Source organism: Mastomys coucha, unplaced genomic scaffold (genome assembly GCF_008632895.1).
Source record: "Mastomys coucha isolate ucsf_1 unplaced genomic scaffold, UCSF_Mcou_1 pScaffold22, whole genome shotgun sequence".
In the NCBI taxonomy this organism is placed as follows: Eukaryota; Metazoa; Chordata; class Mammalia; order Rodentia; family Muridae; genus Mastomys; species Mastomys coucha.
The window spans coordinates 243,250,163-243,265,664 of NW_022196905.1; the positions used below are offsets into that span (position 1 = coordinate 243,250,163).

Genomic DNA, 15,502 nt, shown 5'->3' on the forward strand with positions numbered 1-15,502 from the left:
CGGCGCGGCGCGGCGCGGGGCGGGGGGTGGGAAGGCGGGCGAGGGAGCGAGCGAGCGAGGAGGGCGGCGAGAGGAAGTGGCGGCCGCAGCCGGGGGAGGCTTAGAGCTGTGTCTGCGCGGGCGGCCGGCAACGGCTGAGGCGGGCGGCGGGAGCGTGGGTTGGGCTCCAAGCGGACGGCCGCACCTCGAGACTTCCCTGGAGCGGGAGCCCACGCGGGCGGGCTCCTGAAACAAAGAGCAGCGGGAGTCCGGACGCCGCGGGTGGGCGGTCAGCCGGGCTGCACGAGAGCCCGCCAGCGGGTGCCCGCGCTAGCCTGGAGCGCGGCCTGAGGGCGGGAAGATGCCGCGCGTCGTACCGGACCAGCGGAGCAAGTTCGAGAACGAGGAGTTCTTCAGGAAGCTGAGCCGCGAGTGTGAGGTGAGGCGGTCGCGAGGCGCCGAGGCCTCGGCGCGCCCCGACTGGGCCCGGGAGGAGAAAAGTTTGGGCGGCTCGGTTCCCGTGGAGCCCGAGGCGGCGCGCCGGCCGAGGGTAATCTCGTCCCGGGCAGCAGTCCGCCCGCAGGCTCTGCTTGCGCTTATCGGAGCCGCGGGGAGCGGGCGGGCCAGCGGGCGCCGCCGCGGATTTGACTCCTGATTTGGGGGCCGTCTCTGCCTTGCAGATTAAGTACACGGGCTTCAGGGACCGGCCCCACGAGGAGCGCCAGACTCGCTTCCAGAACGCCTGCCGTGACGGCCGCTCGGAGATCGTAAGTCGCCGGGCCCCGGGGCGCGGGGGAGGCCGCGGGGACCCAGGCGCGCGCCAGTCACTTGTTGCGCGCGGCCCCGGGGCGTGTTCCGGACGGCTCCCGGAACTGAGCGGGCGCAAGCTCACTTCCTAGTCCGGATTCGAAAGGCAAGAGGCAGATAGATGCTGGCCGAGCGGCCCTCGAGCGAACTCGGCGGTCTCCCTGGCCCGCTGCGATGGGTTCGTGTGATGGTTTGCGTTGCCCGACGCCGGCTCGGCTCGCTCAAACCCGAGCCAGGCAGAGGTTATCGTCTAGGCTGTGACCTCCGTCGGGGATAGGAGGGGTGCTTGTAGGAAGGATACAGTCCTTCGTGAAAAGAATCATGGAGGGGGTGCGGTAGGGGGGCGAACAGCGATTGACTTGTTTCTGCGAAGCGAGATTGGTAAATCCATATGAGAAGCTATCTCCTGATACAGCCGAGTCAATCTACTCAACTTATCTGTCGTCGTAATAGCAGAGGGAAGGGGAAAAAAGGGGGGGAGCCCCAATATATGAACCATTTTCTTTTCTTAAAATGTTACGAATCCGAAAGAAATCTTTTACTTTCCTTTTTCTAACCTAAACATGGCTTAGTGTTGGAGTTGCTAAAGAAACGCCTGATGATATACAAACAAATCCCGTAGTTGATCAGAGGTTCCTATTTTGTATTTTGAAGACTGCTACGTTCACGTCAAGTCCTGGGTTGAAAAATATCGAAGTGATCTAGTTCCTCTCTTGCCTCTTCGTTATCCTCCTTAGAGGTGTTGGTTAGGACGCAACAAAGGGAAGAAACTGTAGGAGAGATTTTTTTTTTTGGTTGTGTGAGTGTGTGTGTGTGTGTGTGTGTGTGTGTGTGTGTTTTTAACTGAAGCACTGTGTAATGAAATCCTAATATTTGCTCACATGACAGGCTCATTGCCTTAGCCCAAACTTGAAGTAAAGGTACCATTTGAATACTGGTTAACATTATAAGGCTATTGGTGAATGCATTCCATCCCCCAAGTCTTTTTTTTTTTTTAAATTGAGATGTAGTTCATAGAACAGTGAACTCAACTTTTTGTCACTGAAACCAGATTTAGTTTTAAAGATGATTTAATACTTAAAATGAAGGCTGTTGCAATTGAATTGCTATTGAGGTTACACTAAATATGGCAAGAGCTATAGAATATTTGATCATAAAGGTGTTTCATAAAAGAGCCTACCACTTTCAGCCATACCTGGTTTCTTGAGGAATTGTGACAGTTACACAATTCAAAAAATCGTAAGAAATGCTTTTTAGTTTTGACCCTGAGCAGTAGAAGAACATCCTTCAGCGATTATGGCTTCCTTGGCCCGCATTTCAGTAGCAAAAGGTGGGTGGTATGGTCGTAAAGGGTTTCCTGGATGTGACAAATGTTAAGTGTAGAAGATAAGATAAAAATTAAATAGCTTGCTGTATGCTAAAGCTGAGTTGATTTTCTTTCTTAAATGCAACAGCACATAGCCAGTAGGATTTGTTTATTTGTCCTTATCAGAGTTTGGTGCATGCAATTACAGACTGGGCATGTGATGCTTGGTGTGTCTGAACAGCTGTATTTTAATGTTGTTCTGACACAGCCGTGTTACAGCTTGCTATATTTGTCATACATTTCATTTTAGAATGAATTAGACATTCGAGGCTCTCTTCTAAATATTCGATCCTACAAAATGTAATTTTCTGTTTTTCTTTGAGAAAAGGTTATAGATAATCCAGGTTGGCAATATCCAACCTTGGATGAATTTACAGTCCTCCTGATGGGACCTCCCAAGTCCTAGGATTATAGGTGTTTGCCATGTGTGGTACAACTGAGAAGCATGCCCAGCTCCTTAAAAAATTTTAGTAAGCTTTGTTTATTTTTCTAAAAATTTTTATGTTAAGAAAGATTGAGCTGGGCGTAGTGGCAAAATGCCTTTAATCCCAGCTCTCAGGACCCAGAGGCAGACTGATTGCTTATGCATCTGAGGCCAGCTGGTCTGCATAGTGAGATCCAGAATATCTAGAACTACAAAACATACCCTGGAGAGAGAGGGGATGGGGGTGGGGCGGAAAAAGGGAACAGGGGATTAAATTCTGTAAGATTTGCATTTATGATATTATATTTTTTATTTTTTAAAGATTTTATTTATTTCATATATATATAATGAGTACACCGTAGCTGTCTTTAGACACACCAGAAGAGGGCTTCAAATTCCATTACAGATGGTTGTGAGCTACCGTATGGTTGCTGGGATTTGAACTCGGGACCTCTGGAAGAGCAGTCTCAGTGCTCTTGACCTCTGAGCCATCTCTCCAGCCCTCTATTTTTTTTATTTTATTTTTTACATTTTATCTGTTTATTATTTGAATGTCCACACATGTTCACATGTATGCCAGGGTGCACCTGGTGGTCGGACAGCAGTTTTCTCCTACCATATGGATTCCAAGGATTGAAGTTGTCTGTCTTTGCAGCAAGCATCTCACCCATTGAGCCATCTCACCAAGTATTGTCCCCCTTTTCCTTATTTTTCTTTTCCCTAATTGGCTTGGGAAATAGTCTCTTCAGTTTACTTTTTATTTCTCGAAAACACGACTTTATAACTCGGGCTAGCCTTGTCTGCACAGCAGTCCTTCTCAGCCTCCTGTATGCTGAGATTACAGGTGTGTGCCTCCATGCCTGGTTACAGGTCTTATTTTGTTGAGTAATTTATTTTTTAACGTAAAAAGAACATGTTTTCATTCCATACTCTTTTGAGTCTTTTTTTGAGATAGTATTATTACATTTTTCTCTCTCCTTTCTTTCCTCCAAGCTTTCCCATGTGCCCTCTACTCTCCTTCAAATTCAGTCTTTTTTTTTCATTGTGTTCTGATACATATACACATATTTCTAAATGTAAGCTGTTCAGTCCATATACTGTTGGTTTTGTGTATGTTTTCAAGCCTTGCCATCTGGCATAGGACTCAGTACACTAGACCTGAGTCCCCTAGACTCAGTTCCCTAGCTAGACCACCCCTGCCACTGCCAGCTTCCCTTGGTTCTTTATGTAGGATTGAGTCCTCGTGGGTTTGTCCCCAGCCACTTTGGCATATCCAATGTCATCCTTGTTCGATTCCGGTTGGACAGTCATGTTGGTGACACTTTATGAGTATAGCTTCTGATGTTACTAGGAAACACAATCTCATAGCATAACCCCGACCCTCTGGTTCTCAGAATCATTCTCCTCCTCAGTGTTCCCCAAGCCTTAGGTGCAGGAGTGTTTTATAGATGTATCCACAACAAGCATTTTAGTTTTTAATTCTTTTTAAACTTTTTTTTTTTTTTTTTTTTTTTGGTTTAGTGGAGGGGGCAGAATGTATGCCATGGTAAATGGGTGGAGATCAGAGGACAACTTAAGAAATTGGTTCTTTCTTTGACCATGTGGGTCCCGGGGTTTGGGTTTATGTTGTCAGGGTTGGCTTTACTTTAATCATTGGCCCTTTGCTGGGTAATTTAACTATTTATACATGGGAAGAAATTTCACATTTCCTTCTCTTTGCTTTGGTTTTCACCTTTTAATTAGCTGTTGCCTGTTCTCTCGAGCACCCCAGTACTAAGAATTGAACCCTGCCATCTGGAACATGCTAGGCAATATTGTGTAACTGGGCTGTATCCCTGACCCTTTTGAAAAGGAAATTGTATTTTAAACTTTGCTAAGTTGATTTGAACTTGTGATCTATTCCCATCGAGGCAGGGTTTCTTTGTAGTCCTAGCTATCCTGGAATTGGCTCCTAGACCAGGCTGGCCTCAAAGTCACAGAGATCTTCCTGCCTTTGCCTTCCAGTGGATCACTACCATGCAGCTCTTTGTACCTTCTGATTAGTTAGGGTTTTGTTACCTATATTTATTTCATTTATTTTTTGATGGATTTAGAAGCAGGGAAAGTAGGCAAGTTCTCAAGTAACCCAGGCTGGCCTCAAATTGAGCATGTGCCTGAGGATGGCTTGAATTGATCCCTTTTCCTCACATTAAATATGGGATCCTCTCGCCTTGGGCTGCTGTAGCCAGTAGTTGAGGTCATGCTTAGCCCTTCTCTAAAGAAAACTTGCAGAGGACTCTTAGCTCTCAGAAGTAGAGACCATATTCAGAATATCTTCTGAGTACAAATCATAAGGTTTTTTTTCCTTTTGCATCAAAGATTCTTGATAATCTGAGTTTTTAAATTTAGAGGTTATATAATTTAATGTCTGAAATTTATATCTTTTGAACTGGCTGTCCTGGAACTCTCTTTGTAAACCAGGCAGGTCCTTGACCTCAGAGATCACCTGCCTCTGCCTCCTGAGTGCTGGGATTGAAGCCATGTGCCATTGTGTCTGGTCATCAATTCTTAGAGTAAACATGTTACAAATGTCTTTAATACTAATAACAAGAAATAATTATGAGGAAAATGACTTGTCAGTTAAAATTCTACTATGAGAAAAGAAAGCGTGTGTGTGTGTGTGTTGAGACAGGTTATCACTTCGTAACAGGCTGGCCTCAAACTCCTAATCCTCCTGTCTTTAATATATACTACAATTTTTTTTTGACTTTTTCATTTTCACACTAATACATACTTTTAATTCTGAAATTTGAATGGTAAGTGTGGGGGTTCAAAAACAAAGTGCTGTTTTACTGTTTTCAGAGTTTTCCCAACTCTTTTATATGTGTAGTTATTCCTTTAAAAATATCTTATCTTTTAATGGGATAAAACACCAGATGAGTTGTCTGGTATTTTGCTGGGCAAGATGGCCAACCTCTTAGATACTAGATCTCAGAAGACAGGCAGATCAATATGAATTTCAAGTCAGCCTGGTCTCTGGTGAGTTTCAGGCTGCCCAGGCCTACATTGTGAGACTCTGTCTCCAAAAAAAAAAAAAGGAAGGAAAGAAGAAAAAGATGGGGTTGTCATACTTGCATATCAGTTTTTGCCGCTTCTCTTCCTCATGAGAGGAATCTTTAGATAGTAGGCATGAAGTTAGGGAAACAGAAACTTTCTTTTTTTTAATATTAAATTTATTGTACACATGTACAAGAGGCAGGCACACATGCATGTGGGCTCTCACGTGAATACTGTACTTGTGGAAATGGAGGACACTTTACTTGGAATCAGTTTTCTTTCCACCATGTGGATACTGAAGGTAAAAGTCAGTTGTGTGGCACCTTTATTCACTGAACCATCTCCCAGGCCCCTTTTTTTTGTTTCTAGATAAGATCTTATGTAGCACAGGCTAACCTTGGAACTTCTGGTTGTCCTTGGGTGCTGTAGTTGCTGGTGTGAGTGACACCTACCTTAGGAACAGTCTGAGGTTGTCATTCAGACAGGACGTGAGGTAATAGGTTCTGTAGTGTCTTGGTGCAGAGCTGATTTGGAGTACTAGAGTTGAGGAATTTGCCTCTTAGCAGCTATCATTAAGCATGTCTCACAGGCTGGATTTAACCTGCCAACTCTCTGCTCTCAAAACGTCTATATCTAAGGCTAAGGAACTTAGCTGTCAGTAATCTCTCTTTGGTTGTGCACATAGGCTTTGTGCCTGTAGCTCATAGTCTCAGTACTGGAGAAACTGAGTGAGAAGGGTTATGTAGGCCCTGGAATTTGAAGAAAGCCTGGGCAAAACAGCCAGATAGGGTCTCCAGAGACAAAGCTTAGTTAGCATGACAGACAGCTCATGCTTCTAATCACAGGACTTGGGTACAGTCCTCCTTGAGACAGGCGGACTGCCTTGAAATTGAACAGCCTGCCTTTATACTGAGTTAAGGGCACTCTTGGGGGGGGGGGTTATTTCCCTTATATTATTCAGCACACATTTAGTGCTGACTGGTACTTTTCTAAGCTTAATAAATAAAGATACAAGCCAAGCAGTGATGGCGCACACCTTTTAATCCCAGCACTTGGGAGGCAGAGGCAGGCGGATTTCTGAGATTGAGGACTGGTCTACAGAGTGAGTTCCAGGACAGCCAGGGCTACACAGAAAAACCCTGTCTCAAAAACAAAAACAAAAAAGAAGTCAGAAATAAATAAGTAAATAAATAAATAAATAAATAAATAAATAAATATACTGAGGTATGCCTTAAATCATATAGCCCAGGCAGATTTCCTTCTACAATAATGGTCTTCATTTGGGGGGGGGAGGATGGGATTAGACAGAATTTCATGTAGCCCAGGCTGGTTTTAAACTTAAGATGTAGCCAAGGATGAGCTTGAATTTATGAATGCTTTTCGTTTGAACTTGTACTGGAGAGGCTTTTAATGAGTAAAACTTACCCAGTTGAGAGATTGAGCAGTTAGGCTGATGAAATATACCTACAGTACCAGTAATAAAAAGGAGATGTAGAGGAAAAAGGATTAATTCAAGGCCAATTTGGGTTGCATAGTGAGCCGCCCCCTCCCCCACCCCAACCCCCATCTCTGAGGTTGCTATTCCTGGGGGTGGAGGGAACTAATGGATAAATATATCATCTACTAACTTTGAGCAAATCTCCTGATTGTAAGCCCCTTGCTTTCAAATGAAGATTATGTTTCAAAAGAGCTGATGCTTCGAAGTTTAATTAGCAAAATAAAACTGTTTCCAGCAAAGAGAAGTTCATACCTAGATGACTTTTAAAACTTTTTTTTTATGTATATAGGGAGTTGTTTTGTTTTGTTTGGAGACAGGGTTTCACTGTATAGCTCTGGCTGTCCTAGAACTCACTCTGTAGACCAGGCTGGCCTGAAACTCAGAAACCCGCCTGCCTCTGCCTCCCAAATGCTGGGATTAAAAGCATACGCCACCACTGCCTAGCCTGTATTTTGCGTTCATATATGTGCATTTTATAATGAACCTTGTGCCCACAGAGGCCAGAAACCCTTCCCCCCCCCCAACTGGAGTTTTAAATGATTGTGAACCTCCATAAGAATGTTTAAAATTGAACTTAGGTCCTCTGGAAGGGTAGACAGCGTTCTTAAGAGCTGAGCCATCTCTCTAGCCCCTGAAAAGTATTGTTTGTTTGTTTTTTTCCTTTCTTTTCTTTTCTTTTTTTTTTTTCAAGATGGTCTCACAGTGTAGTTTAGCTCTAGCTGTCCTGGAACTCACCGGGTTGGCCTCAACTCAGAGAAATCTACCAGCTTCTGCCTCCCAAGTGCTGGGATTAAAGGCATGTACCACTATACAAAGCTGAAAATGTTTGTTTGTTTGTTTGTTTGAAATACAGCTTTTACTTATTTCTTTGTAAATCTCTCTTGGAACGAGGAATAAAGGTGTTTCTGTTTTTTGTTTGTTTATATGTGGGGAAGTAAGAGCTAAGTTGCTCAGAGACTATATAATATGACCCTTGACACTTTTAGAGATGGTTTTAGATTGTTCTGTGTATTGAGCTATGCCTTCTAACTTTTTTTTCAGACAGGCTTTCATTTTGTAGCCCTAGCTGTCCCAGAACTTAATATATAAACCAGGCCGGTCTCAAATTTATAGCAATCCACCTGCCTCTGTCTCCAGAGTGCTACTAGAGTCAGATATCACACCTGGCCTCCTAGTACATTTTTATCGTGGGCTTTGGAGCTTATGCTTAAAAATGTTTTTAAATACTGCGCTGTTTTTGTTTTTTTTTTTTTAAACATGGCACACATGGTTACATTTCCCTTGAGTCAAAGACTCAAGAAAAAAGTAATCTCGTATATACAACTTTATTATGCTTTAAATTCAAAACCGTGAGTAATTTTCACGTTTGAAAATAAAGTTTAAATGCAAGGATAGAGGTTCTGGTTAGACACAAGCAATTTGAGTTCCTAACGTCAGCAAAAAAATGACCTGAAATAAAGTATTGATTCCATGTCTGATTTTATATTTAAGCAGCCAATGGCAAATGTCCTTAAAGTGGAATCAGATGTTTGTAACTTAATACTTAAGAAAAATGATGAGTGCATGTTTTTTACTTTTAAGTATTCTTGGTGCTGCCTGGCTTAAGACATAAACTGATGTAAAAATAAATGACTGCCTGCATAATTTATGTAATGTCCTGCCTCTGATCCTGTTTGTATTGATTTTTCTAAAAGGCTTTTGTGGCTACAGGAACCAATCTGTCTCTCCAGTTTTTTCCGGCCAGCTGGCAGGGAGAACAGCGACAAACACCTAGCCGGGAATATGTCGACTTAGAAAGAGAAGCAGGCAAGGTAGGAAACAGCTTTTTGCAATTTCAAATATTGTTGATTGTTTTTTTAATTGTCTGAGTACTTATGCTTTAATGAGGAGATTACTAGTCTGACCACCCAGATGTATGATCCCATTTGTTTTCATGTTAAAGGAATATAAAGTGATGGAAGTGAATTATAAGCTCAACATTTACAGCATAATTTACAATATTTGATTCCTAATTTCATATATTTAATAGTTACCATGGGAAGTTCTTATAGAAAGGTAATATCCTACATTTAATAATCAAATTTTTAATTTCTTTGAAAGTTAGCAGGAAATTTTTTGTGTCTACTAAAACGTTACCATAGGCTTGTGAAATTTGACGATTGGGAGGATGATGGGACTGAACATAACTTTTTTTTTAAGTTTCCACATTTAGAAACAAATTATAGCTATCTTGCTAATGTAGCAAATTTGATTTTTAGAAAAATAAGAAATCTCTTGAAAATAATATTTCTTTTTATTTTAAGAAAAGTTTCTGGAAATTAAAATAAATGTGCCTTATAATTTTTATGTTGGAAGTTGAATTTATGTTACTGATAGCTATTAAAAATCTGTATATTACTAGATAAAAATTTAATAGTACTTTAGATTGGTTGATCTTTGATCAAGGAGTCAGGGAGATATCATGAGTATATATTATATAAATCTATGAAACTTTAAAGAATAAAAAAAATATTTTTTAGAAAGTTCAAGGGTTGCCACTCGGTGGTGGCGCATGCCTTTAATCCCAGCACTTGGATGGCAGAGGCAGGCGGATTTCTGAGTTCGAGGCCAGCCTGGTCTACAGAGTGAGTTCCAGGACAGCTAGGGCTACACAGAGAAACCCTGTCTCAAAAAACAAAACAAACAAAAAAAAAAAAAAGGAAGAAAAAAAAAGAAAGAAAGTAAGTTCAGGGGTTGATTTCATGGAAAAAATTTGAAGAACTTCTGTATTCTCAGTATTTCTGTTTTCTCTGTAGAATGGTTTTGTTTGTTTTTGGTTGGCGTTTCATGTTTTTATTTGTTTTCTGGGTGTTTTTGGTTTGAGACGTGGTCTCTTGTAGCTGTGGCCAACCTAGAATTCTTTTTCCTCCTGACTCCACCTTGTACTGATAGGGTTACAGGTGTGTGCCACCACACCCTGCTTGTAGTATGTTACCATTCCTGTGTCTAGCAACATGCTAAATTATTTTTAAGTGTCATGAGTAGCACAAACTTTTGAGTTATTTGCCTGTGGAATGGCAGATTTTGCATGTTTAGTTTGGGGACAGCTCCTTGACTTAGTGAGTTCCAAGTCATCCTGGGCTACAGTGAGACCCTATCTCAAAACAAAACACTGTTGGTGAGGTGGCTCAGCAGGTAAGGAAGAATCTGTGTGCCTGGCAACCTTGACCTGAGTTGGATCCTCAGAGTCCTCAGGAAAAGCCCAGAGCTGTAGCTGTTACCACGGTGGCAGCATTCCTACCATGGCGGCGGCATTCCTACCACAAGGTGGGAGGTGGAGCCCAGAGGGTCTACCAGAGCCAGTGGAGCAGGTACCTCAGGAGCAGAAACAACAGGAGAGACCCTGCCTAAAAACAGAAATACAAGATCTGGGACCCAAAAAAGTTGTTCTGTGGAGTTCAGACACATCTGTATCCCTACTACACACAAATAATAAAATAATTCTTTAAAAAAACAAACAAAAAAAAACAACCAAAAAGAAATAGCAACATATATATACTAATTAAAAGAGTTATCTGTCTTAAGTATAGTGAAGGATTTTGCTTGTTTAGTTCTGTGATATTGTATTTTATCTTTTATAGGTAACCAGCTAATCTTCTTTCAGATTAAAAGGGAAAAGACTGCAGGATTTGTTCTAAGAATGAGTAATAGTTACATATTTTACTTTTTTGTAAACAAGTTTAATTGGAAAATGAAAATTAGTATTCATAATCTTTCAATTTTAGTAGCCAATAATAAAATGATGTACAATATCAGGAAATTTATGTCTTCTTAATACTGGTTTTAGAAGTTTGTTTTTAGAAGAGAGACAGATGGTGAGTATTTTCATTTTCGCAGTCTTGCTTTCTTGTTGCAGCTATTCACCTCTGTAGTTGTAGTTGTAGTTGTAGTTGTAGTTGTAGAGAGCTTAATACTGCACATAAACAAATGGGTGGAGCTATATCCCAAGAATGTGGTAATACTAGCCAAAATCCGGGTCTTTCATATGATAAATTGTGTTTGTGTATAGGTGACAGATCATTCATATATAGTTTTGCCAACAAAAGATGCAGAAAACAAACAAACTCCCTCCTAACATATTGCTGTGTGCTGGTAAGATAAAGTACTCCAGTTGACTAAAGAAGACTGGGTTTTCTCATCCGTGGCATTCAGATTATGGAATCAAATATTTTCTTTCTCCCTTTTTATGCTTTGTTTTTATTATCATTAGACTGTCTCCATGGGCTTTGGATTAACTACCAAAAAACAATTAGAACTTTTCCGAAATGCTAATTATTTGTCATTGTTAAGTCTTTTTAATCAGGTACCAAATGAGTATCATCTCATATTTTTTCCACCTTGTTTGAACTCCTGATCCTCCTGCCTATACCACCCAAATGCTGGTATTACAGGTGTGTAAATCCCGAGTTACCTCCCAAACATCTATTTCTCTTGACTGATAAGTGACCAGGAATATTTGCAATTTTAAACAGGTGGTATTGGGAGAGACGCTGTTATTTGGACAAACCCTAGAGAAGATTAGGAAATCATGTACTGTGTAGCCATCTGGGGGGGAAATATTCTAGATGAGGAAAAAGGTCCTTTAAAGGACCCAGTGTAGGAGCATGCACTATATATTATATAAACAGCAAATAGGCTAACATGGCTAGGATGGGAGTAGTAGATGAGATAAGGGAAATAAAACAAGGAGCTGTTTGTTTTTCAAGACAGGGTTTCTCTGTGTAGACCAGGCTGCCCTTGAACTCAGAGATCTGCCTGCGTCTGCCTCCCAAGTGCTGGGATTAAAGGTATGCATCACTAGGGACTGGATGACACTGTTTAGGAGGTCAGAGGACACCTTGTAGGAATCTGTTCTGTGTGTCAGTCCTGGGGTTTGATTTTGGGTTACCAAGCTTGACAGCAAGTGTTTTTGCCCACTGAGCTGTCTCATCTGCCCAAAGGTGCTGTTTTTTGTTAGTTTTATTTTGTTTGTTTGTTTACTGTTTTTTTTTAATTTCTCCTGGTTTATTTGTTTTAATTTTTAAAGACAAGGTCTCAAATAGGTCAGACTGATCTTGGCTTTGCTATATAGTTGAGTCTGGTCTTGAAGTTCTGATACTCTTCCCTCAACCTCCAGTATCCTGGGTAAAGTGTGTGAGCCCTTATACCAGGCTCGACATGGACTCTTATTCTGAATGAAATGGAGAGTGGTTTCAGGGTTCTCCGCAGATGAGTGATATGGTTTGTGTTAGGTTTTGACAGGCTCAGTCAGCGTTCTAGGTTGATAATAGACTGTGAGGGCCAAAGTGAAGTAGGGAAACCAGTTTGGCTATTGAAGTAATCTTGGCAAGGCAGTAGAGGTGTAGTGAGAGGTGAGTGTGTTCTGAAATAAAACCATCTGGATTTGTTTATGGATGGGATACAGTGGGTGGGAAAGAGAGTGCTGAGAACAGCTCCACCTCTTTGGCTAGAACAACTGGAAATATGGGGTGTCATCATCTGAGATGGGAAAGGCTGTATGGATGGAGTAAGGAACAAGTTTGCTCAATTTAGGACATGGGGATTTGTGATGATTGCTTGTTTTTATAGCTTCTGTTTCCTTACTGCCTACTCTGAACTCCCAGAGCATAGCATACTGCTTTTTAAAGTGACCCTTCATCTGTTTATCTCAAGAGTTCAGTGAAAAGGGTCAACATTATTGAAATGTAGGTTAAATATAATAAAATGCTCCCAGATTAATGGCATAATTTTCACTTTAACAAATGTTTGTGTACGTATGAATGCCTTTATGGTTAAGATAATGTTTCAGCCATGACAAGAAATTTTCTCATGCTCTTTTACATAAATCTGGGATCATTGTAGCTGTGTGGTTCCAGGTCAGAGTCTCTCTTGGGGTTACAGTCAAACTGTTAGATAGGGCTGGACAGTCTCTGAAGACTTGTCTAGAACCAAAGGATATACTTCTAACTAAGCTCATATGACTTCTATTTCTAGACATGTGTGTTTCTCTATACAGAGAAAATAAATGAAGTCACCATGCTTTTTATGACCACTTCTCCAGTCATTTGTGTCTCATTTGGTTTATTAGCAGCTAGTCACTAAGTCTAAGCCACATTCAACAGACAAGGGGATTATTACACTTGGGTATGAATAACAGGATGATGGGATCATTGGCCATGTTGGAGCCCAGCCACAATAATAATTCTTAAATTTAGTGAATTCAGAACAGCTTACAATGTTAAAAAGAAAAAAAAAAAACAAATAATTATTTTATTTAAAAGGGTAGTTTTGTGATTTAAGGAAATGGCTTCAGAAAATAGCCCCTTTTATTCATTCTTGGCTTCTGTGAGAGCAAGGGTATTTTTACCTATGCCAATTGGCAAAGGTCTATAATCCCAGCTTCTCAGGAAGCCAAGTAGGAGGATCAAAAGTTCAAGGCCTTCCTGACCTGTAGAGTGCGTTCAAGGATAGCCTGGGCAACTTAAGGAGACTGTCTCAAAATAAAAGACAAAAAGAGGGCTGGAAATGTAGATCAGTTGTAAAGCTCTTGTCTAGCACTGGGAGCCCTAGGTTCAAACCACCACCACCACCATCACTCAGTTTTCCCCTCAAACTTAGGAGCTTTTGTTTTCATTTATCTCATAAAAAAATTTTTAATTTTAATAAGGAAGGTCTTTAATAAGGAAGGTCTGTTAGTGACTGTTACCTATAAATAGGTACTTGTGTGAGATCAACTTAGAACATAGTATTATATATTATTGTGACAAACTTGAAACTTTTTTGGGAGGACAGGGTCTAAGTATATAGTTCTGGCTGCTTGGAACTCATTATATGAACCAGGCTGGCCTTGAAACTTAAAAGAAAAGTATATGGGTGTTTTGCCTGTTTGTAAGTCTCTTGTACCTGGTGCCCATGGAAGAGACCAGAAGGGGACATTGGATTCCCAGGGACTAGAGTGTAGAGGATTATAAACTGTCTGTCATATGGGTGCTGGGGATAAAACCTGGTCCTCTGGAAGAATAGCCAGTTCTCTTAACTACTGAGCCATCTCTTGAACCCCATTTGAAACAGTTGTCTAGTTGAATTGTCTGTATTTGGCATGTTGTTTTTGTTTGCCCATGGAACCCAGGGCCTTGGAATGGGTTACTCAGAACTCTGCCACTGACTATGTTCCCAGTCCTTACCTCAGCTCTTAGAGTCTTTCAGGAAAGGTTTAAAATACAGCATAGAGTCAAAGCTGATCACAACTTACCCGTTTGTGGTAAGCAGAATATTCCTCATGTAAGGATTAAGTGAAGTTATCAGACTATATGGAAAATACATTTTGAAATTTGAATTGTTTGAGACTAGTCTTCTGTAGCACAGGCTGGCTTCGAACTGTCAATTTTTTTTTTTGCTTCTACCTCCCAAGTATATGAATTATAGACATGTGCAAGGATGGATGGATGGTTTGTTTGTTTGTTTGTTTGTTATATGTGAGTACATTGTAGCTGTCTTCAGAAACAACAGAAGAGGGCATCAGATCTCATTACAGATGGTTGTAAGCCACCATATGGTTGCTGGGATTTGAACTCAGGACCTTTGGAAGAGCAGTCAGTGGTCTTAACCACTGAGCCATCTCTCCAGCCCACCAAGATGTCTTTTTAATTCTTTAAACTGCTTCCTTGTAACTTAGCTGTCAGATGACAGCTAGGAAAAGGCAGCTTATCAGAACTTAAATCATTCCTAAATTGAAATTTTATGGACTCAGCTTAATTGCTTTGCTCTTTCCTCTTAGGTCCTATTTCCAATTATATCTTATTTCAGATGAATGCAAATGATTTTGGTTGACCATAATTAATAGTCCTGAGTGGTCACAGTGGGTTCCCCCCCTTCATGTAATCTGTGTTTTATAAAACATTGGGATTTTGATTTAATGACTATATATAGTAATTGTATGGTCCAGTTAGTCTTACAAGTGTGAAAACTGATTTCAAAAAATGAACTTTATTGTTTTGCTGTTCATTCATCCCCACCTCCAAGGAAATTGACTATTCTATTCCTGGACTGGACTGGACTGAGGAAGAGAGAAACTCTTCTCTAAAAAAATAATTTTAGGGCTTAGTATGGTCCTACCTTTTTTTGAGACAGGGTCTCACTATGTAGATCAAGCTGGCTTCCAGCTTAGAGAAATCTGCCTGCCTCTGCCTCCCAAGTGCCAGGACTAAAGGCACCATGCTTGTCATAAGGTATTTCTGATCCTTTTACCTTAGCCTGTCAAGTGCTGGGATTATAGGCTTGACCATGCTTAGCCTTAACTCATAAGAAGATAAAACAGAAAACCAATTTTTAACAGAATTTGATCTAATGGATAAAAAAATTCATTTTGAGTAGG

General features: G+C 41.0%; 1 protein-coding gene across 3 annotated transcripts in view; it reads left to right on the top strand.

The window, feature by feature from the left end:
- Positions 1-29: 29 nt before the first annotated feature.
- Cbfb (core-binding factor subunit beta) overlaps positions 30-15,502 on the top strand; it is a 47,302-nt gene continuing 31,829 nt past the window's right edge. For 2 of the 3 annotated variants that reach the window (XM_031341132.1, XM_031341131.1), the window contains exons 1-3: positions 30-418; positions 660-746; positions 8,805-8,921. In XM_031341132.1, coding sequence (XP_031196992.1) covers positions 341-418; positions 660-746; positions 8,805-8,921 — 282 coding nt within the window. In that variant the 5' untranslated portion in view covers positions 30-340. Of the gene's footprint in view, positions 419-659; positions 747-883; positions 965-8,804; positions 8,922-15,502 lie in introns of those variants that run through there. The other variant, XM_031341133.1, reaches the window with a different exon arrangement.